Raw genomic sequence first — 20,907 nt, forward strand, 5'->3', positions numbered from 1 at the left:
GAAACAAATGGTTTCTTTACTTCTAGCACAGACAAAATTAAAAACAGCCCTTATGCTCAGGAATTATTAGATGCTATACTTTTGCCTGCTGCTCTGGCCATAATCAAGGTCCCTGTGCATTCCAAACTTGGCTCCCTGGAAGCTAAAGGGAACCACCTCCCTGATATTTCCACCAAGAACACTGTTCTCAAGGAAACCAATAGCCATGCCTCTGCCATGGTCCAAAGGGATGTTTCCCCAAATGATGATCTAGAAAAGTTGGCCAGAGATGCCCAACAATTGGCCCCAGAAAAGGAAAAACAAAATTGGAAATCTAGTAACTGTTGGTTTGATAAAAAAGAGAGAACTCTGGTTTGGGCCAAATAATAATCCAGTCCTGCCAGAGACTCTAAAATTCCCATTACTGACTACAGGACATGTATTAAATCATTTGTCTGCTGATACTGGTGAGGAAATATTAATAAGGTCACAAAAAGTGCTACTTTGCTTGCCCCACCTGCCAAAATACAATCCTGGGAAACCTTTCCACACTGCTCCCAGACATTTTAAATCAGTCTCAGTCTTTAGGACTAGTTGAACATACCAATGTCATCATTATGACCCAACTGGCAAATTTGTGGAAGCTCTCCAAATCCCATGTCCAAAAGCGTTACTGTTCCCTCTTTTCCTTAGACAGACAATACTCTTAGCCGCATTTCCCAATCTACTGCAAAAGCGGGAAACCTCTCCAATTGTTAGATTTGTCACCAGAAACCTCAATCTGTCCACAATAGCAGTGACCCCTTAGTTCACCCCATAAGCAATTTCACCGGGACCCCAAATGCCACAGCATGCCTAAACTGCTCTGAACATCCCCTTTATTAGGTTAGAATATTAAATCTGCATGCCCTCATTCCTTGCCTCATTTTAACCAACCCTGGAAAGGGAAAATTAGATCCATTGAAGGTTTTTTTTTTTTTTCCTTTTTCTCCCCAAAGCCCCCCAGTACATAGTTGTATATTCTTCGTTGTGGGTCCTTCTAGTTGTGGCATGTGGGACGCCGCTTCAGCGTGGCTTGATGAGCAGTGCCATGTCCACGCCCAGGATTCGAACCAATGAAACACTGGGCCGCCTGCAGCGGAGCACGCAAACTTAACCACTTGGCCACGGGGCCAGCCCCTAGATCCATCAAATACATAAAAGATACTGCAAAGCAGCAGCATAACCCATACCATTTGTAGGCTTGCTGTCAGATCCGGATATTTGGGTAGTCTTTCCATATGTAATAATACAGTATTTGAGCCTTGGCTGAACGATGCCACTCTGTATACTGACCAATGGGTTCATAAATGCTAATACTTATGAGGGAGCCCTATGTTTACATCCTGGCTACTCTTTTTTATGCGAAGCCTTCAGCAATGGCCCCCATGCTTGGGCAACTCATTGTCTTGACAGCTGGAGGATAAAAGGACACTGCGCTCTTGCTGTATTTACTTTTCTATTTTCTATTTATAACAAATCTGAGGCCTCCCATTGGTCCTCTCCACTAAACCCTCACAATTGTCTTAAAAGAGAACTCCCAGGACACACACCTGATTCTATGTCCTACTCCCTGAAAAGGGCATTATTACCTCTTATTGGGGTAAGTGCCAATGAACAGATGATCAGAAAGCTCTCTCTGACACTAGAAGTTGAGGATTCCACTGCCAAGGCAATAACTGCCCAAGAAAGATCACTTGATTCCTTAGCCAAAGCGGTTTTAGACAACAGAATAGCTCTTGATTATTTACCTGCTGAACAAGGAAGCGTATGTGCAATAGGAAACACTGCCTGTTGCACTTGGATAAATTCCTCTGGGAAGTAGAAACTCAACTACATAAAATTAGAGAACAAGCCCATTGGTTACAACAAATTTCAACTGACTGGTCTTTTGATTTGTTCAGCTGGTTACCTTCAGGTCTAGGGTCATAGTTTAGAACCATCATATAAACTGAATTTGTCATATTGCTTTTAATTTCATTTTGCATAATCACTTTAAAATTTTCTACTATTGCCTGTTGAGTCTGCAGAAATGGTGTGCCAAATAAAGTGATGATAGTCCAGCATTTCAAAATGAATCCCAATGCTATGACCTAGACAAACCCCGAACTTAAAAGTGGAAAACGCCTGAGAGCCCCTCCTTCTAGCTTCCCTGATGCTCGAATGTGGCCTCTATGGTTTCCAATCACCATCCGCCCGCCCTGCAACAAAGCTCCTGGGAAAGGTCCTTCCCAGCTGAGGGACCAGGGGAAAAAATTTGATAAATAAACAACCAGAACTTGACCATAAATGCTTTCACAGAAAGATCTTGCTCAAAAGGGGAAAATGTGAAAAAGAGGCAAGGAAAACGGAGTCAGGAAGCTGTGAATACCACTCATCTCAATTTGCCTAGTGTGAAAATTAATAAAGAGAAAACCTCATTTAAAACAGAGCTGGGAAGCCCTGTAGGCGGAGCTCTCAGGCACACACCACCATCTCAACCTGCGCAGTTCTGGGCAGGAAGCCGCCCACTTTACCACCCCAGCAGGAGGAAGGACGACTTTCTCCTGGCCCAGCAACAGGCCCAGCCAATGGGAAAACATCGCAGCTCAGCCCATGAGGAGCCGTCGCAACCCCAGACTCCTGCTCTCCTCCAAGGGCCTTTTGCTCATCACCTCCCCACCCCTGCGCCCAACTCCCTCCTTTTTCTCTGTAGCGTGACATTCCTCCCCTCTGCTGGCTGGGCTTGCCTGTGGTTCTGCCATAGCTTGCTTGTCCCAAAAGGCAGTTCCTCTGCTATTCCAGAATAAACCCATTTTGCTGGTAAAATAACTGGCTGTTGTTTTCTTTTTAAGGCCAACAACAGCAAGAAGAAAGACTCAGTAATGACAGACTGTCCACCACTTGCAATCAATGAAAAGCCACCAATCTGATTTCGTTCTCCTGCAGTGAATGTTTGTTCAACACAATCCTCCCCAATCTCCTCCCAAAACCTAATAAAAGCTGACCTTCCCCCTTCCTCTTAGGACGTGCCTGTGGTTCACCATAGTTTATATTTCCTGAATTGCAATTCCTCTGCCATTCGCGAATAAACTCATTTTGTCTATAGTCAACTCAAAAGCAAACTTTCCAGCTATTTTACCGTCAAAACGAGCTTATTCAGAAATAGCCAAAGAAGTACAACTCAGATGTGCAAATACAAACCACAGGGAAATCCAGCAAACACGGGAGGGAGCTGCTTTTATAGAGAAAAGGGGGAGAGGGTGGAGCTGTTCTAAAGGAAAGTCCATTGGGGGAGAGGAACAGATCAGGGGTCAACAGCTTCTCACTGGCTGAGCTGTGGCATTTCTGATTGGCTGGGCTGCAACATTTCTGATTGGCTGGACTGTGGCATTCCTGATTGGCTGAGCCGCAGCACTTCTGATTGGCTGAACTGCAGCATTTCTGATTGGCTCAACTGCAGTGTTTCTGATTGGCTGAGCTGTGACATTTCCAATTGGCTAAGCTGCAGCATTTCTGATTGGCTCAGCCGTGGCATTTCTGGTTGGCTGAGCTGTGACATTTCCGATTGGCTGGGCTGTTGCCAGGTGGGAGAGAAGTCTTCCCTCAGCGTTAAAGTGGTTGTACTTCCTGTTTGGAGTGATTGCCACGTGACGGGGCCGGGCTCCCCTACAGGCCTTCCGCGTGCTGTAGTTCGGTTTCTTTATTAATTTCCGGGGGCGAAACAACTGGCTCTTTCATTTTTTTTAAGGACGGCAACCACGACCTGCTTCCCCCACTCTGGGCCTCAGTTTCCCCACCTGGGGGGTGAGCGTCCAGCTGTGTCCCCCTCCAGCGCCGGCTGCCGGCGGGCGACCCCAGGGCGTGCCCGCCCCTCCCGCATAGCCCGGGGGCCGAGGGCCTGGCGCGCTCGCGGGCGGGGGCCACAGCGGGCCCGAGGCCGGCCAGGCCGCCAGCTCGTCCACAGAGCGGCGCTGGGCGGAGCCGCACCCGCCCCGCAGCCCCTGGACCCGGCCCAGCCCGCGCCCGCCGCACTCGGCTCGGGATCCCTCACCTCAGCCGGCGGGGTCCGCCCGGAACCTTGGCCGGCCGCGGCAGCGGCGTCCACAGCGGGCCCGGACCGCTTTTCCCGGAGCACGGGCGCCGACGCGGCCGCGCGAGCTGTGGGCGGCGGAAGGGAAGCGCGAGCGCAAGGAGCTGGGGCATCAGCCTCGAGGGGCGGGGCCGACGCGGGAGGGGGCGGGCACGGCCGGATGGGGAGGGGCCGGCCGCAGGCTGGGGGCGGGGCCGTGCGGGAGGGCGGGGCCGGCCTGGGGCGGGGCGTGGATAGGTCGGGGGCGGGGCCGGCCTGGGGGGGCGTGGTCAGGCCGGGAGGGGCGGGGCCGCTCCGCCCCTTGGCGCGGGGCTCGGCAGGAGGTGCGGCGCACCTGGAACCCACCGACACTCCCGCGCCCAGTGTACGGTGCCCTCTCCGCCCCAGCCCTCTGCCCGGCTCTGAGGGCACCCTCCCACCCCCACCCCAAACCCCCGCCCAGCTCGGAGGGCATCCCCCACCAGCCCCAGCCCGCTGCCCGGTTCGGAGGGCCCCCCAGCCCCTGCTCCGAGGTCCTCGGCCCGGTCCTCCCACGGGAGGTCTCCCTCACGGGACCCCACCCCGCCGACCGCGCCCCGGCCCGGAAGCGCCGACCTCCGCTGTAGCCGGCCGTGTCCTCGCTGCCATGCCCTCGCTTGGGGACCAGGTGCGCGACTGGCACCAGGGCGCGCAGGCCGTGGCGCGCGGGGACTGGAGCTGCGCCCTGCGGCTCTTCTCGGGAATCCCAGAGCCGCCTGCCAGGATGTGCTTCAACGTGGGCTGCGTGCACCTGCTGGCCGGGGACCCAGAGGCCGCGCTGCGGGTGAGCCAGGGGCCTGACACTGGCGGCCGGGACTGGTCGCAGAGGGACCAGGGGGCGGGGCGAGAGGGGCTGATCTCTGGCCCTGGGGTCCTTACTTACCGTGAGCCTGGCCCTTGAGCAGTGTGATAAAGACCCAGCTTCAGGGGTGAGTCCAGAGTCCCCCACCCACCTACCTCTCCATGGTGACCTAGGGGGATCCCCTGCTCTTCCTCCTGATGGTCACCTGGGGATGTCTCCCTAGTGTTCCGCCTCAGTGAACACCTAAGGCAGGTGGGAGCTGTGTAGTGGGGGCACCCCACCCTGAGCTGAGTCAGGACCAGGATGGGGGCGCAGGGCTCCCTCACAGCCTCCACTATGTGATGACCACGTGCCAGACTCTACAGCCCAGGGGAAGGTCAGTGAACACTGGATCAGGTGCTAACACACCTGGAAACTGGCTCTAGGCAGGATGCACTGGGGAGGGGCTTCCTTGCCCCCCAAGGTGTAGGGTTTGGAGCAGGGGCTTCAGCAAACACCTGTGGTGATGAGGAGGGGACAAGATCTGTCTTACTGGTGCCAAAAGCCCAGATCTTGGTGCTTACCTGTCTCCCAGCCTGCTCCCCAAAACAGAACCAAGAGCTTGGGGTGCACACGGGCACGCACACACCTGCTCCTGCCCAGGGGGCAGTGCAGGGCCACTCTGCCTTTAAATGCTTCGTGTCCATCACAGTGATACACATTCCACAGTGCGTGGCAGAAAGCTGGCAGCACCCTGCCCATCATTCTGCTCCCCGATCCTCGCAGCTGAAAGAACCAGGTTCCCACAGTTGTTCAAATGGTCAATGACAGCTCTCTGGAAAATTGCATAGGTGAAAAGAAAAGAGGACGGGATGTTACGGAGAGTATCAGTGTCAATGTCTTGCAAAACTTCACCATTGGGAGAAACTGGGCAAAGTGTACAAGGATCGTCTCTGTCGCTTCTTGCTTCTGTGTATGAATCTACAATTCTCAGTAACAATTTCAGTTTTAAAATGTTAGGCAAGAAAGGGTTTCCAATCACTGGACGCTAAGGTGGTTCAGCAGGAAGTCACAGGTCTTAGGCCAACTCAGTCATCACCTACTCATAAACTGTGATTTAACTAGAGAGGGAACAAAGGTTGCAGGCCGAGCAGTCTGAGTGTTAAATTTTTTTCTACCCTAACAGGAAGAGGAGGACTGTCTAAAGTCACTAAAATTAAGTAACAACAGCGGGTCATGTTTGTTGGAAATATGGGGATTCTACAAAGCAGGTGGATCAGCTATAGTTAATCAAACTCGTTGTCTCTGAGGAGCGGACAGGGTGAGCAGGGGTGTGGCTGGGATGCAGTCTCCTGGTAGGAACCTGATGTAAGCTTTGATTTGACTGCTCCGCATGGCGAGGTGGCAAACAAATGGTTTTCACGGAGTGGTCTCCACACGTCAGTGCCCCTGTGCGTGCCTTCACCCTTGGTCAAACTCACTTCGACAACAAGCCCCCAGCTCAGCCAGACCATAAGAGAAAGACCACGATCCTTCTCCTATTGCCTGTGTTTAGCTGATGACTGCTGTCCGCGTCAGGAACAGGCAAAGTGATTTCTGAGTCTGTTTAAGGAAGAGCTGTGCTTGACACACCTACTAAGACTTTTGTGTTCTTGTTCCTTTTGATTTTGATAGATAAGAAGTGTGTCATTTTGTATGAACTACCAAAAATAGGATTTAAAAAAGACAAAAATCTTGCATAACTTCATTCCCCAGAGATAACTATTATTAATGTGCTGGAGTGTTTCCTTCTATCGTTTCTCTTTGTTCTCTGGGTAAACAAATTGGTTTGTGACACCACCTTGCTGTGCTCTAGCCCGTCACAAGGCACCTCTGGAGCTAAGGCTGGCTTCGCTGGCAGTGGAGGGACGTGAACAGCAATGCAGGTGCCCGGCATGGGGGTGGAAGCCCTGGGCTGCTGCAGGAGGCTTCACCTGCAGGCAGCTGTCACAGGGCTGATAGAATCCCTGGGCCCCAACTCTGGTCTTCTGCCTGAACTGTGTGACACGGGGGTGATGGTGTTACAGACCTTAGCATTCCATGAGCATTCTTGTACCTAGGCATTTGACCAAGCGGTGACCAAGGACGCCTGCATGGCTGTAGGCTTCTTCCAGCGAGGAGTGGCCAACTTCCAGCTGGAGAGGTGAGCGCGGAGGTCCGTGTTCCTTCTCTGATGGCGCTTTGTCTCCGCAAAGTCCATTCCTGTTCTCCTCCCTCCTCCTCTCTCCCCACGGGTCGCCTCCTCTCGCCGACCCCCTCCTCAATGGCTCCAGGGGAGCCTGGGGTAGGACGCTGTGGTCATGCTGGAGTGGGACGGGGGAGAGAGCCCCGCGGTGACCCTTGCTCTGTGCTGTGGGTGTCCCTTCCTTTGCTGTAGCAGGGATGATGTGATTATGCCCATGCTGCAGGGGCAGGAACTGAGGGCAGGGCTAGAGGAGTGGTGTGTCCCAGGACACAGAGGGGGTTGGGGTCCTCACTGCGCACCCAGGCTCTCTGCACCGTGGCCCTTCCCAGAGAAGGAATCGGGCTGCAGGACAGGCCTGGCCTCTGCCCCCCACCTGACCCCCAAGACAAGCCCCACAGAAAGTCCTGGACAGGGCAGGCCAGCTCTGGGGGCCACCTCCTCCTCTTGTCAACCCAGGGGCCTGCCTGGGGCATTCTGGTAGGGGCTGGGGAGTTTCCAAGGGGACTCTGCAGGGGAAGGCCTGTGGGGTGGGAGCCTGAGGAGCAGGAGGGAAATGCCCAGGGCACCCTGCACAGCCAGGGTGTGGAGGAGGGTCCGGGGTGCAGACAGGGGCCCTGGGCAGGGGAGTGACATGCCAGAAGTCAGAGCTGGACCAGAGCTGGGCATCACCTCACACCTGAGACGTCCCCCTGCCCTGCACAGCCACATCGCATATTGACCCTTGACCCGTTCATCGGGACTTGAGTGCCCACTGTGTGCTGAGACCTGGGTGACCTCCACTGCCCCTAGCAGGGTCCCAGGAGCCAAGGCGGGGGACAGCTGGGGCAGGGCTCAGCCCCTTTCCCTGTGGCCACTGAGGCCCCACCCCCAACCCCCTGCCTCCCACAGGTTCCAGGAGGCCCTGTCCGACTTCCGGCTGGCCCTGGCACAGCTGAGGGGTAATGCCACCATCGACTACACACAGCTGGGCCTGCGGTTCCAGCTGCAGGCCTGGGAGGTGAGGGTGCACTGGGCTCGTGCAGGGAGCTGGCCACCAAGAGCTGGGGCTGGCTGGGGCCTCCAGGGGTGCTGTCCATGGGCAGAGGGCCAGGTGGGCTTAAGGCCCCGTGCTCTGGGCCCCTCTGTCTTGTCACTGCCACAGGCGGGGCCACATTGACTGAGATGGTCCCCCTGGCCAGAAGTGCCCGCAGTCCCTGCTAGCCACTCCTCTGCCCCGAGGAGGCTTGGGGCTGCAGGGGGCGGGGGGGCCCCCAGGCGCGCTTCCACCCAGGAGAAGCAGAGGTGGGTCGGAGAGTCAGCGGAGTGGGGAAAGGTGAGGGGGTCAGGAGGGAACACAGCTTGGCCATGGGCCCCTGGTAGGGGCGGGCGGGGCATCCCCACCTTGGCCCTGCTTGGCCCTGTTCCTGGGCCCCGCCTGGGTCAGGTTGGCGCTGAGGGAGGAGCGCTCCCGGAAACACACTGCCTTCCAGCTCCTGGGAACAGCCTGTGTGACAGTAAACAAGTTGTGGGAAAGTCCCGCCAGGTGCTGAGGCACAGCCCACCTGTGTCCCCCAGCCCAGGGCACTGAACAGTGCAGGGCAGGGCCTGGGGAGCTGGCCCCCCCACGACCCCACCAGGACCTGTAGCAGGATCGCCAGAGGGCAGCCACCTGGCTCCAGGAGCACACTGTCACCCACACGCAGCCTGTGGGGACAAAGGGCTGTGGGAAGGGGCCAGTTGGTTTCTCCCGTCGGCATGAGGCCAGGATGGGCGAGCACTTGCCATCCCCACAGCAGCGAGGGGTCACTGGGAGGGTCGGCTCCCAGGAGCAGCAGGCGACTTTGCTTCTGCCCAAGCACATCCCGCCTAGCGACGGCCTTAACTCAATCCAGTGTGTCCCTCTGAGCGTCCTTTCACCTCTGGGAGGGGACCAGCTGAGAAAAGGGTTCCTGAGACACAGCCTGGACTCTTGGGGTTGCAGTGGACAGGACAGCACAGGGAAGAGGGGGCCATGACGGGGTCGGGCCAGACGCAGAATGGGGTGACCCAGAGCAGAAAAGACCCAGAGCGATGAGTCACTCCAACTGGGGGTGTGGAGAGGGCAGCACTGAGCCCTCTGCTGCTGGCGCTGGGGAGCGGGGCGCTGGGTCAGGGCGGGGCCAGGGGTGGGGCCAGGGCTGGCCGGCTTATGGTTGGGGTCAGTGGGGCTGATCCAGGAGTGGGCCCGGGCCCAGGCCCTGGCCCCTGCTGTCACCTCCCACCTCGCTGCCAGGTGCTGTTCAATGTGGCTGCAGCACAGTGTGGGCTGGGGCTCTGGGCCGAGGCCACACACAGCCTAGAGGAAGCCATCTCCAAGGGGCCAGAAGGGGCCCGCAACAGCCTGGACACTGCCCTGGGCCAAGTGCAGGTGAGAAGAGCTCGGCCGCCCCCTGGGCTCCTGAGCTGGCTCAGGTGGGCTTTGGGGCCCACTGCCTGCAGTTTGGGGCTCACGTCTGAACAGCCCCTCCAAGACCAATTAGATGAGATGAAGAAACTTGTGGAAGGAGGTGGCCCTGTGCCAAGGTGTGGGGGCTGGGCCTGGGCTTCCCATGGCCTATGGGAAGTGGGTGAGGGGCCCCAAGCTGCCCCAAGCTGCCCCAAGCTCAGGGGCTCCTGCAGCCACAGGCCCAGTCAGAGGCTCAGGTCTGCATTGGCCTGTCTCCCTCCAGAAACAGGCCCCATTGCAGCCCCGGCGAGTCCCCAGGGGCGAGGTCTTCCGGCCCCAAAGGCGGCACCTGGAGCACCTGGAGCCTGTGGATTTCTTGGGCAAGGCCAAGGTAAATAGAGGCAGGTTCTCGTTTCTCGGGTGCAAGGGCTCAGGGGCCAGCAGTGCCAGGCAGGCCAGAGCAGGTGGCCAGGCTCGTGCTGAGCTTGCAGGGTGTCTTGAGCTGCGTTCCCAGGGGCACATGGGGTCTGGTCCATGTGGTTATAAAAGCCTTGGTGGGTGGAGAGTGGGCACAAGGCTGCCCTCAAACTGCGGACATGCCTGGGCTCCCGGGTTGGGGCAGTGTTTCCAGTGGGGCTCACAGCTCTGGGGCAGAACCCAATGGAAGGTGGCTGCAGAGGGCGGGCTCGTGCCTTCTGGACAGTGAGCCCGGGGGTGCTGCCCCTGCCCCACCTCAGCCACGATCCCTGGCCTCACTGTTGCCACATGTCTCTGTGTCTCCCTGCATCTCTGCCTCAGAAACGAGATCCCGGGCGGGGGCAGGGGGGCAAGGCCACATCATGCCCACCCTGGGTCAGGACCAGGCAGCAACACCAAAATCACAGGAGCAGCCAGCCCCGGGGCCGTGGCGGGACGCGGGGAAATGACTCCCTGTGTGCACAAAGGGAGTTCACTTTGGTCTCGAGCTGGTGGTGCCTGGGGTCACCTGAGGGCCAGTGTGCTGTGTGTGGCCGTGTGCAGCCACTGGTGAGGGCACGCGCTGCCAACAGCACATCTTTGCAAATGTTTGCTGGTGTGTGGTGGGTGGGCTCAGTGGAGGAGGGGCTCTGAGCTGCACAAACCCATCAATTTACAGTCCGCTTGTCACAGCAGACTGTTTCCAAGAAACAAAAATACCTTAAAAGTTGTACTAAAACTAAGTTAAAATTATCAGCACAGCTGCTTTGTTTATCAGTCTTGCTCTTCGCACCTCCCAGCCCCCTGCAGTGGTCCGGCAGCCTTGGGCCAGGTGTGGGCAGCCCCCATCCAGCAGACAGGAGATGGGGTACAGGGAGTGGACAGCGCAGGTCCCTGGGGGTGCGGCCGGGCACCCCATGACCTGACTGTCTTGCTGCTGTCCCTCACCAGGTGGTCACCTCCAGCATCCCTGAGGACCAGCACAAGGGCGTCTGGCGCCAGCGGCCCCAGGTGGGTGGGCGGCCTTCCAGCCCAGGCTCCTCATTCTCTGGCGTGTTGAGGGTCAGAGGGCTCCAGACCCTCCATTGTCCAGGAAGGAGAATGCCACGGGTGCCCTGATCCTCCCGGGGGTTCCCCAATGCCCCTCTCATTTGAGCTGAGGGTGGCTGTGCTGTCTGTTTGGGGGTCTGTGAAATGAGGAGTCATGCCTGCCTGGCACTCACTGTGGGCCTCTGAGTCCTGAGTGAGGACGTCACTCTGTGCCCACAGGTTCAGGATACAGCTGGTGAAACCAGACCTGGGACTGCCCCACGGTAGGCAGGGGCCTGTCGAGTGGAAGCCCTGCTGGGGGGCCTGCGTTCCAGCCCCTGAGGCCAGAACCCCTGCACACACCCAGCACGGTCACTCCTGGCCGGGGCCCAGAACCATCACGTCCCCCTTCCAGATCAAAACTGGCTGGAGCCCCAGGGCCGAGGAATGGGCGTCCAGCCCCTCCCTCTCTCCCACTCCCCATCTGTCCAGGGGCTCGGGCTGTGCTCAGCGGGTGCTCCTGGGGGAAGAGCCCCCTGCCCACCTCCGCTAGAACCACCGTGCAAGCCTCAGAGGGAGGCTGAGACTGAAGTCGCCGTGACTCTGGGCAGCACTGAGGGTCAAAGCGGGGGCACTGGGGAGGGGCTCAGGCTGGGCTGCAGGCTGACACGAGCAGCCCCTTGGGCACCACCAGACCCAGGCTTCACAGATGGGGCCGTTCCGATGGCGGGTGCTCAAGGTTGCAAGGATGTGGGGACGCAGAGCAAGCGCCAAGCCCCAGGCCCTGCCCCACACTGCCCCCGTCTCCACGCTCAGGCCCGCCTTTCACAGAGGCTCTCAGCCCAGGGAAGGAGGCCTGGCCAGGCTGTGTCAGGGGAGAGTGAGCCCTGAGAACAAGGGCCGCTCCTCCCTCAGGGCTGGCGAGACAGGCCCCTGCAGAGCTGGCACCCCCCATGGCCCCAGGATGCCCCCCGATGCAGAGATGATCCCCTGCGACAAGTGGGTGAGTGAGCTGGGGCCGGGCAGGCCGAGCAGGGGCCGCAGGACTGGGAGGACCCTCTGCCCAGGCTGAGTGTGGGGACCAGCCTGTGAGGGTCTCAGGGTAGGGCAGGTGGCGGTGGCGCCTGCCAGGGGTCAGGGACGTGCTGATGTTCAGCAGTGCATAGATGGGCCTGGCGGTCCTCACCCCTCCTTGGGGTCTGGAGGGGCCGGGCCTGTAGCCCGCACATCCTGGCCTTGGGGCTCCCACCCCTCAGTCAGGGTGACCGTCACCTCAGCCTTCCTTCCTGGACACGGGACTGCCCCCGATGCCCCGCGTGCTGGGGCGAGGCTGAGGAAGGAAGGACGTAGGCTTCTCCCGGGCGGGTGTGGTGGGAGGGTGCGGCTGACCACTGCCCACAGCCAGTGTCGGGAGCCTCCCACGCACAGAGAGGGTGGTTAAATTTAACATTCAGTTTATCGAGGGACATGATGAAAAGATAGATGGCTACCCTCACTTTCGCTTCCACCGATGCTCAATTAGCCTGAGTGGCAGAGATCAGCACCCTTAAAAGCAGCCCATCCCGTTACACCTGTGCTTAGTTAATTCCCACAGGCCGTCCAAGCTGCACTTACTAAGTTCATATATTGGCTTCTTACACACTTGACCTCCTGATCTAACAGGCAAGCTTCCTAAATGCTTTAACCAGCTGGGGACTCTGATGAAGGCTAAAAGTATCATTTACAAACTCAGTCGAACTCTCAAACCTTCCTTGGATCTGAGTTGGCCAGAGTGGCCTGGACCGTGGGCCCCTCCAGTATGCCCACCAGTTAGTGCCCAACACGGGGGTGAAGTCCAGCTAGTCCCTGGCCTCAGTCCTCAGCCTCCTGGGGTCCCCGGGAGCACCCAGCTGGAGCTGCCGCCTCGTGGTGGCCTGGGGACAACAGGTCTGTCCCTGCTGGTGCCAGGCAGCCAGTCTGTAGCCTCCAGGCCTGTGGGGGCCTGGTTCATGCCCTGAATTGTGGACTTGTGGCTTCCTGCCTGGCTCACAGGCCACGCCCCTCACCACTGGCTCTGCTGGGACAGCATCCAGGCACCACCCCTGACAAGCCCCAGGCCAGGAAAGCTGCCCCCACCCCAGGCCCAGCAGCACCCCCAGCCTGTGGCTTTCCTTGCAGAGGCCCCACGTGGAGCAAGCTGGCAAACAGGTTCCTCCAGGTAAGGGTGTCCTGAGCACAGGTGGTGGGTGGGGGCGCTCTGTGGAGAGAGCCCTGGGAACAGTCTCTTTGTCCCCAAGGAGGAAGCTGGCGGCATCAGGCTAGCTACCCCACAGCTCCTCTAGTCCAAAATGCCCACTTTGGGGGGTATGGTCCCCTGAGTCCCTGCTTTGTGCCGCTTCTCAGGGCTGCTGGCAGCTGGCGGGTCGAGCCCCGGCCCCTCTGAGGATCCCGCAGGTGCTGGGGTGAGAAGCACTGGTCCTCTCGTCACTCACACTCCCCAGGGACGTGAGGGCCCCAGGGACCCAGCTGATGAAGCCTTCCAGGCCCTCAGCCCCGGCTCCCTCCACCCTCTCAGTCCCTGCCCCCCACCCCGCCGGAAGCCCACCCTGGTCAGGCCCTGGGCATGGAGACCTGGGGCTTCAGAGACCAACTGCCACCTCCCCACCTGGCCCCAGGGCATGGCTGCCGAGGACCCCGAGGCCTTGGTGACCATCACGGTGCAGTGCGCCTTCACCCTGGCCCTGAAGGCCCCGAGAGGTGCAGACGTGTCCAGCCTGCGGGCCCTGCTGAGCCGGGCCCTCCCTCACCAGGCTCAGCAAGGGCAGCTCAGGTGGGCTGGAAAGCCACCCCTGCTGCCACTGAGCAGGGCTGGCAGGGGGGCGCTCTGAGCCAGGGGTCAAGTGAGGGGCAGCGGGGAGCTCTGCCTTGGGCAGGAGGGTGGGGGCTCTGAGCTGGTCCCTCTCAGCTCCAGCCCAGGGTGGGAGTCCCAAGGTAGCAGCTGAAAGAGGGGCTGGGGGCATCAGAGGCTGCAGAGTTCAGAGGTCGGCGCCGTCCCCGCAGCCTCTGCCCCTGCATAGGGTGGCAGTCCCTGCTGCCCACTCCGAGGGGTCTCTTTGCAGTTACCGAGACCCCAGTGATGACGGCCACTGGGTTCCCCTCTGCGGGGAGGAGGTGCTGCAGAGGGCCTGGCGGGACGTGGCTGGTGGCCCTGGGGGGCTGCGGATCCAGTGCCGGGTGAGCCTCCGGAGAGTGTGGGTGGGTTAGGCAGCCATCGCCGGGGAGGCCCCAGGCCCTTCTCCGGTGTCCGGCTGGCCATGCAGCCCTGCCCTCTGCCGCAGGGAGTGGGCGGCCGGCCTGTCCTCTACCAGGTGGTGGCCCAGCACAGCTACCGTGCCCAGGGGCCTGAGGACCTGGACCTCCAGCCGGGGGACACCGTGGATGTCCTGTGTGAAGGTAGGGCCAGTATCGACCCTCTCCTGTCACCCCGCTGGGCGGCCTGGGGCATGAGGATCCGCGAGACTCCGTGTGGTGCCCTGAGGAGCCCTGACGCCCCCTTGCAGTGGACCAGGAGTGGCTGGAGGGCCACTGTGACAGCCGCGTTGGCATCTTCCCCAAGTGCTTTGTGGTCCAGGCTGGCTGCTGACTGTGAGGAGCCCCTCGCCCCCAGCCTGGCAAGATCACCCTAAGAAGTCCAACAGCAAAGAAGGTTTTAATAAAAGCAATCTGCCCCCTCTAAGGTGTGGTCCGCATTCCGATTCCAAGAGTGTGGGGTGGGGCTGCTCCAGGAGAAGAGCATGGACACTGTCCCTCAGGCTGGGTCCCTCCCCCAGCCTCGTCCCGAGGCTCTGCCAGCTCCTAGAGACCCTGGGGCCCAACCGCCAGCCCCTCCCAGGAAGCCAGGCCCCTTCTTGCTGCAGTGGTCACTCCTCACCCTCTGGCTCGACCCAGCCCCACGTCCCACTGACTTTGCAGTCACACGGCCCTGGAATGCCACAGAGGTCCTGGTGGCTTAGCACTGGTGCAGAAAGGCACCCGCTGGCCTGGGAAGCATGGTGGAGAGGGGGACCCAGGGGTACCGGATGGGGGACCATGGTGCAGTTTCCATAGCCAGAGCAATCCTGAGCCCAGAGCCCACAGGACAAGCCCCTGGGAGGCCCCACAGGGGTCAGGGGCTCAGGAAGGCTCAAGCCAGCTCAGGCATCCAGGCTGGGGCAGCCCCGCTGAGCTATGGGAGCTGGGTCTCTGCCTTCCAGCATCAGGTGGCAGCCCAGCTTAGTCCTGGGGCCAGAAAAGCTGGACTGCAGCAGCTCCGAGAATGGCCACGAGAGTCAGCACCGTGAAGACGACTCCAGCCACCCAGATGCTGTAGCTCTCCGCCCGCCACTGGGCAGGTGCCTCAGCCGGGATCATGTTGGTCAGGTTCAGCATGTAGCCCAATGTCCAGCCGATGTCAGTGCCACCGGCCTGTGGGACACACTGGCTATCAGGGCTGCTGCCCCAGAGCCACCCTTCCCCAGGGGCTGATGGCTGGGTCCCTGGGAGGCAGTCACCTGCTTGCGGAATTCGATGTTGGGCCAGGTGTCCTCACTGAACCTGTAGCCCTCAAGTAGGAGCGTGAGGATGTACAGCCCCGAGGCGCAATAGTCACGCAGCCAGCGGTCCTGCCCGGGTGAGCTCGCCTCCACCTGAGGGCCCGGGATGCAAGGATCCAGGTGAGGCCTCACCTCCCACCCACCAGAGGCTGCTCCCACCTGGGGGTGTGACCCTGGGACTCCTGCCTGGAGGGGGACGGCCAAGGGGCTGTCCTCCCTTCCCATGGCTCCCCCTAAACCCTGTTGGCCACACTGCCCGGATGGGGTCCCACCAATTCCCTGCTCAGTGAAGTCTGCACCTCAACAGCTGCAGACTGGGGAGGCCGGGGAGCCTGGGTTGGGGCAGGCAGCCCTGGGACCCACCCACCAGCTTCCAGGGCCTCTGGCAGAACTCCCAGACACTGGTGTTGACGGTGGCCAGCGGCTGCCTGGAGGTGAGGTTCAGGAAGTGGAGGGTATAGTAGAAGTTGGAGAAGGCCTGGGGGGCAGGGAGGGGAGACGGATGGGTCTGCACTGGGACTGTTGTGGGGCTGGAGGAGGCTCCAGCACAAACCAGGTTAGCTCCCCAACCCCCAACACATGGGGTCCCAGAGCCCCCTGTCCCCCTGCCTCAGGCTCACCCTGGGCCCACCCACCCTGGGCTCACCCTGGGCCCACCTGTCCTGGGACCCTGTCCCACCTGTCCAGGGTTCACCCTGGGCCCACCTGCCCTGGGCCCATCTGGGGCCAGGCTTCGGGGGCTCCAGAAGGAAGCTGGGAGCCTGAGGGGGGGCAGTGTGGAGTGCTCACGTAGAACTGGCCCCGCACGGGGGGCTGGTAGACCCCGTTGAAGGCACAGTCTGCTCGGCCCTCGCAGCTCAGGAAGTCAAAGAGATCACGGATGGCCGAGACGCAGGCCCTGGGGTTCCCTGTCCCCTCCACAGTGAGGTTCCGGGTGAGGTTCAGGGGGGCTGTGGTGTGGACACAGGGTGATGCATACAGCGAGGCCAGGGACAGCGTGCCCTGGTAGCCGCTATGATAGCACGGGTGGCGGACCAGGGGGGCCGGGCTGCTCTGCAGGGAGGACAGGAGGTGGCCTGAGCACCTGCCCAGGGCCATGGGGCCACCCCGTTGCACCACTGCCTCCTCTGTGGGTGAGCCAACCTGCACCAGCCCAGCCAGGAGCCTGTTCAGCATCTGGTCACGCCCGAAGCAGAGGTAGCTGTGGGTGTAGACGCTGTGGTCGAGGCCGTAGAGCCGGAGCGTGGTCTGTGTGTTCCCGTCCAGTATGGGGCCTCCAGGCACGAAGGTGATCTGGGTGGAGGCCCCACCCATGTCCAGGGCACCCACCAGCATCCCTTCTGGAGGCCGGATCCATTCTCCAGAGAAGGAGTACTGACCACAGACAAGAGGCACTGAGTCCCAGGACCAGCCACAGTGACCCACAGCCCCTGGTCATCCAGCCCCTGCCCTGGGGCTGCCCGTGGCACCTGTACCAGCATGCCCAGGACGTAATTGATGGTGATCCAACCTAAGGCACCTTCATCCTGCCCAGCCAGGAGCTCAGCACCCCTAAAGTCCACGGGAGACTGGCTCAGGAACTGGGTGACTGCCGCAAAGATGTCTCTCGCCTGAGAGCTGTTCTTCTGGCTGGGCAGAGATGACCAGGGCTGAAGCTGGCTAGACGCCCGCACCCACTCCACCCTGCCCCAGGTGTTGAGACCACAGCTCTCACGGCTGCTCCTCACGGCCACGTGCAGGCCCCACACCAGCCCAGCTCACCTGAGCAGCCTCATGCCAGCCGTGGCCCCCAGGAACATGGGCGTTTCCTGATGCTGGGCCTTTGGGATCAGTGCCAGTGCCTCCTCCAGGCAGCCCTTCAGGCTCTCGCCAGCCTGTGCAGGGTCAGAGGTATAGGAGGAGATTCCAGGCCCTGAAACATAACACCCTAGGATGAGGCTCCAGGCCCTGAAGGCTGGTAGTGCTGAAAGGACCTGTGGTGAGCTGAATGGGGGCCCCACAAAAGACATGCCCACATCCTGACACCCGGAACCTGAGAAAGGGACCTTATTTGGAAAAAGGGTCTTTGCAAATGTGATTAAGTCAAGGATCTTAAAATGAGAGCATCCTGGATTCCTCAGGTGGGCCCTAAATCCAGTGACTAGTGGCTTTATAGGAGAGAGGAGAGGGAGAATTAAGATAGACAGGGAAGAGGTGGGAGAGGCTGCAGTGACGTGACCACAAGCCCAGGAGCTCCTGGAGCCCCTAGGAGCTGGAGGAGGCAGGCATGGTCTCTGCAGCCCCAGGCGGGGGCATCTCCCAGGCCCTGGGGGCAAATGCAGGCTCTGGCCCAGCACCCCGGGGACCAGCTCTGTCTCCATGGGCCCCTTTCCTTTAGACTGATTTACTGATTTGCTGAGGGCTCAGCCTGCGCTGGTTCCCAAACCTGCACCCACCTGGGAGTCCTAGCCAGTGGTCGGCAGCTCCCAGCATACGCCCACCATTGATGGAACTGCCCACTGACCTTTCACCTGGCAGGCCAGGGCCTGGCTAACCACGCCTGTGTCATTCTCCTTGTCTGCTGGCCACTGATACACAAAGAGGGACGTGTGGGAGGACCCGGCGTCGAACACGATCCCGAACTGGGGGTGACACCAGGGTCAGGAGGATGTAGGGTTGGTGCACCGCTCAGCCAGCCCAGCCTGCCCCACTCGGGCCTGGGGCACACCTTGATGTCTGCGGGCAGGAGCACGTTGGTGGCCTCCACCAGGATGAGAATGAGTGTGGTGAGGCCTGAGGCTGCCGCAGCCCCCAGCAGGGCCCTGAGGACCTGCTCCCTCCGAGTCAGCCCCATGGTGGGGCAAGGTGGGCACCTGCGGGGGGTGGACAGCAGTGGGCACGAGACCTCTGGCTGCAGACGCTGCTGCCCTGGAGAGCCACTCTGTCCTCCCTGAGGCCCAGGTGGCCCACCTCTGGGTCAGCGGGCAGGTCCAGAGACCAGGCCACACACTGACAGCGTCCAGGAGAGCCCTTTCTAATGCCCCTTCAAGACCAGTGGAGCTACCCTGTTCCCTGGGCAGCCCTGCTCTCCACACCCCCCAGACTCCACCTGCCTCCTATTTGCAGCGCCCCCCAGGGAGGCCTGTGGTCAGGCCTGAACCAGGTGGGGGCAGGTGGCCACCTGGACAACTTACTGTTTCCAGGCGGCCCCGTGTGGGACCTGGCAATGAGATCAGCTGGGTCCCGGGAAGCACGATTTCTCCGCTGAAGGACCTCAATGCCAAGCATTCAGAACAAAGACGCCTGGTTTCTATTTGAAAACCTAACCTCAGGTTTCTCTAATCTGATTTTGAAACTTTTTAGTTGGCCCCAGATGGTCCCTCAGCAGGTGACCGTGGCTGACCCTGGAAAGCAGGCTGCACAGGGCGGAGGTGCCCAGCTCAGTGGCTGTGGCCCCAGATGTCCCCGCATTGGGCAGTGCACACAGGGTCATCAGGAGCCCCAGGCCAGCCGGCGCCACTGCCCAAAGGGAGCAGCTCTCTGAGGTCTCCGGACCGTGAGACTCATGTGATTTTGTGTCATATTGCACGTCCCGCCAGAACGCCAACATTCCTAACATACTTCATCCACACGGGGTGAGACACAGGGACCATGCCGTGTCTGTCCTAGGGCTCCTGGCCACACGGGGACAGGCTGTGTGGGTTATACTCCCATTTTAAGGAGGGAAGACCAAGGCTCAGAGAGCACAGGTGACCTGGCCAGGCCCAGATGGGACCCCGCCTGTGTCCCCAATCAGAACCCAGGCCACAGGTACCTCCCAGAGACAACCAGGTGCCAGGAGGGGCCAGGGAACCAGGACCCCACCTCACATGCCACCTCCAGGGAATATGGCAACCTGAGACCCCCAGCTTGAGCCCCAGGTGGGTGGGCAAAGAGGATGGGCAAATGCCCCCACAGTCAGAACACCCCCTCAGACCAGGACCACTCCCTCAGACCAGGACCACCCCCCTCAGACCAGGACAGCCCCCTCACCTGGGCTGGTGGACAGCGGGCTGAGCAGAGTCAGCTGGACTGCTGTCCCTCAGGCACTGCCAGGTGCTGCCCCGCCTCCCCAGACTCCCCTCCCTTAGCTGGTCACCGCCCACCCGGACCTGGGTCCGCGCAAGGCAGGTAAGGAGCCTGGAGTGGGGTACGCTGCAGGCAGTGCTGCCTTCCCCTGGCTCGCAGACCCGCCAACTGAGGCTCAGTGGGGTTGAGCTCAGGCCCCCACCCAGGGTCTTCTCCCCACTGCCCAGGGTCGTCCCCTCCACCAGCTGCCCAGAGTCACCCCAGTGACCTGCCCAGGTTGGCCCCGCCCCTCCTTGGAGGCTGCTGACTTTACCCTCTGACCCTGCCCTCCCTCAGCGGGAAGATTGGGTGCCAGGGCTCAGCTGAGGGCTGGTTGGTCGGAGTCAGGTGACCGGAAAGAACCAGAGGCCAAGGGCTCCTTCAGAGCAAAGGCTGGAGCCGGACCAGCCTGCGGTCCAGGGAGGAGGCCAAGGTTCGGCCTCTTAGTGCTGCCGTGTTTGGTTGTTTTTAAGCATGTGGTAAAACTGCTCCTTTTTGGTGCACTTGTGTGGATTCATGTGACCACCACCGCAGTCAGAATCACCCAGCACTCCGTCCTGTGTCCCTTGTGGTCACACCCGCCCCAGCCCCACCCGTCGGCTCTCCTGCCACAAGTGTCTTTGGGAGAAGGTCACAGAGATGGACTGAGTTGGCTTCTTCCGCTTGAGGCCTGGGGCTCAGGGCTGTTGTGGGCTCCAGCCACCTCTCCTCTGCAGCCGCATCGGTCCAGCTTCACGGACGGGTGGACAGGCCGCAGTTTGCAGAGCCCCTTGCCCGTCAAAGGCATCTGGGGAGTTTCTACGTCCGACCGTGTGGAGCTGCTGTGGACATCCATGCACAAGTCCTCGTCGGACCCACACTTATTCCTCCCCCAGGAGACTGACTGCCGGGCTGTGTGGTCAATCAAGACACATTTCACTTGACTAGAAACTGCCCAAAGGTTTCCCAGGGCCAGAAATCTGCTTCCTCGGCATCCCCCCAGCATGTGTCACACGTCCTCATTTTGGCCGATCTGGTGGGTGCAGTGAGACCTCACTGTGGTTTTAATGTGCACTGATGGCTGGTGAGGCAGGGCCCGCCCTCGTGTTCATGTGCAAATACAGATCCCCGGATGAAATGCCGCGTATTTTGCCGACTTTTTAATTGGATTGTCTGATTTCTTCCTGTTTAGAGACTTCTTTATACATTCTGCTCTAGGTCTTTGTCAGCTAAGGGGTTTGTACATGTTTTCTCCCAGTCTGCAGCTCG

The 20,907-nt window shown here is 60.1% G+C and overlaps 3 protein-coding genes across 32 annotated transcripts in view; 1 reads left to right on the forward strand and 2 right to left on the reverse strand.

The window, feature by feature from the left end:
* Positions 1–4,233, reverse strand: part of EXD3 (exonuclease 3'-5' domain containing 3) — a 95,441-nt gene extending 91,208 nt beyond the window's left edge. For 6 of the 15 annotated variants that reach the window (XM_023629480.2, XM_023629475.2, XM_023629474.2 and 3 more), the window contains exon 1: positions 4,052–4,191. The gene's annotated coding sequence lies outside the window, so the exon portion shown is untranslated. Of the gene's footprint in view, positions 1–4,051 lie in introns of all 15 variants that reach the window. The other 9 variants (XM_070250452.1, XM_070250448.1, XM_070250459.1 and 6 more) reach the window with 8 other exon arrangements.
* Positions 4,234–4,360: 127 nt separating this feature from the next.
* NOXA1 (NADPH oxidase activator 1) lies at positions 4,361–14,717 on the forward strand. Of its 2 annotated transcripts, XM_023629501.2 has the most exons (15): positions 4,755–4,892; positions 6,745–6,814; positions 6,989–7,071; positions 8,002–8,110; positions 9,365–9,499; positions 9,801–9,908; positions 10,925–10,984; positions 11,243–11,286; positions 11,918–12,005; positions 13,160–13,199; positions 13,385–13,443; positions 13,657–13,811; positions 14,101–14,215; positions 14,320–14,434; positions 14,542–14,717. In XM_023629501.2, exons 2-15 carry the CDS (start codon positions 6,809–6,811, stop codon positions 14,622–14,624), a joined length of 1,200 nt encoding a protein of 399 aa, XP_023485269.1. In that variant the 5' UTR covers positions 4,755–4,892; positions 6,745–6,808; the 3' UTR covers positions 14,625–14,717. The 2 variants fall into 2 exon arrangements, with proteins under 2 accessions (XP_005606039.1, XP_023485269.1); XM_005605982.4 differs by lacking the exon at positions 6,745–6,814 and having other exon boundaries at positions 4,361–4,892.
* On the reverse strand, positions 14,672–19,667 carry ENTPD8 (ectonucleoside triphosphate diphosphohydrolase 8). Of its 15 annotated transcripts, none has more exons than XM_070250519.1 (11): positions 19,585–19,642; positions 18,747–18,862; positions 18,281–18,425; positions 18,077–18,194; positions 17,335–17,485; positions 17,049–17,202; positions 16,717–16,947; positions 16,363–16,626; positions 15,941–16,051; positions 15,532–15,666; positions 14,672–15,445 (listed from the first exon to the last, which is right to left on the reverse strand). In XM_070250519.1, the coding sequence occupies exons 3-11, from the start codon at positions 18,404–18,406 to the stop codon at positions 15,254–15,256; spliced, it is 1,482 nt and encodes a 493-aa protein (XP_070106620.1). In that variant the 5' UTR covers positions 18,407–18,425; positions 18,747–18,862; positions 19,585–19,642; the 3' UTR covers positions 14,672–15,253. The 15 variants fall into 15 exon arrangements, 14 of the variants coding, with proteins under 14 accessions (XP_070106620.1, XP_070106617.1, XP_070106615.1 ...); XM_070250516.1 differs by having other exon boundaries at positions 17,043–17,202; XR_002804010.2 differs by lacking the exon at positions 18,747–18,862 and having other exon boundaries at positions 15,937–16,051; positions 17,043–17,202; positions 19,585–19,652.
* Between the last annotated feature and the right edge of the window lie 1,240 nt (positions 19,668–20,907).

The sequence above is a fragment of the Equus caballus genome, chromosome 25, assembly GCF_041296265.1.
Source record: "Equus caballus isolate H_3958 breed thoroughbred chromosome 25, TB-T2T, whole genome shotgun sequence".
NCBI classification, from domain to species: domain Eukaryota; kingdom Metazoa; phylum Chordata; class Mammalia; order Perissodactyla; family Equidae; genus Equus; species Equus caballus.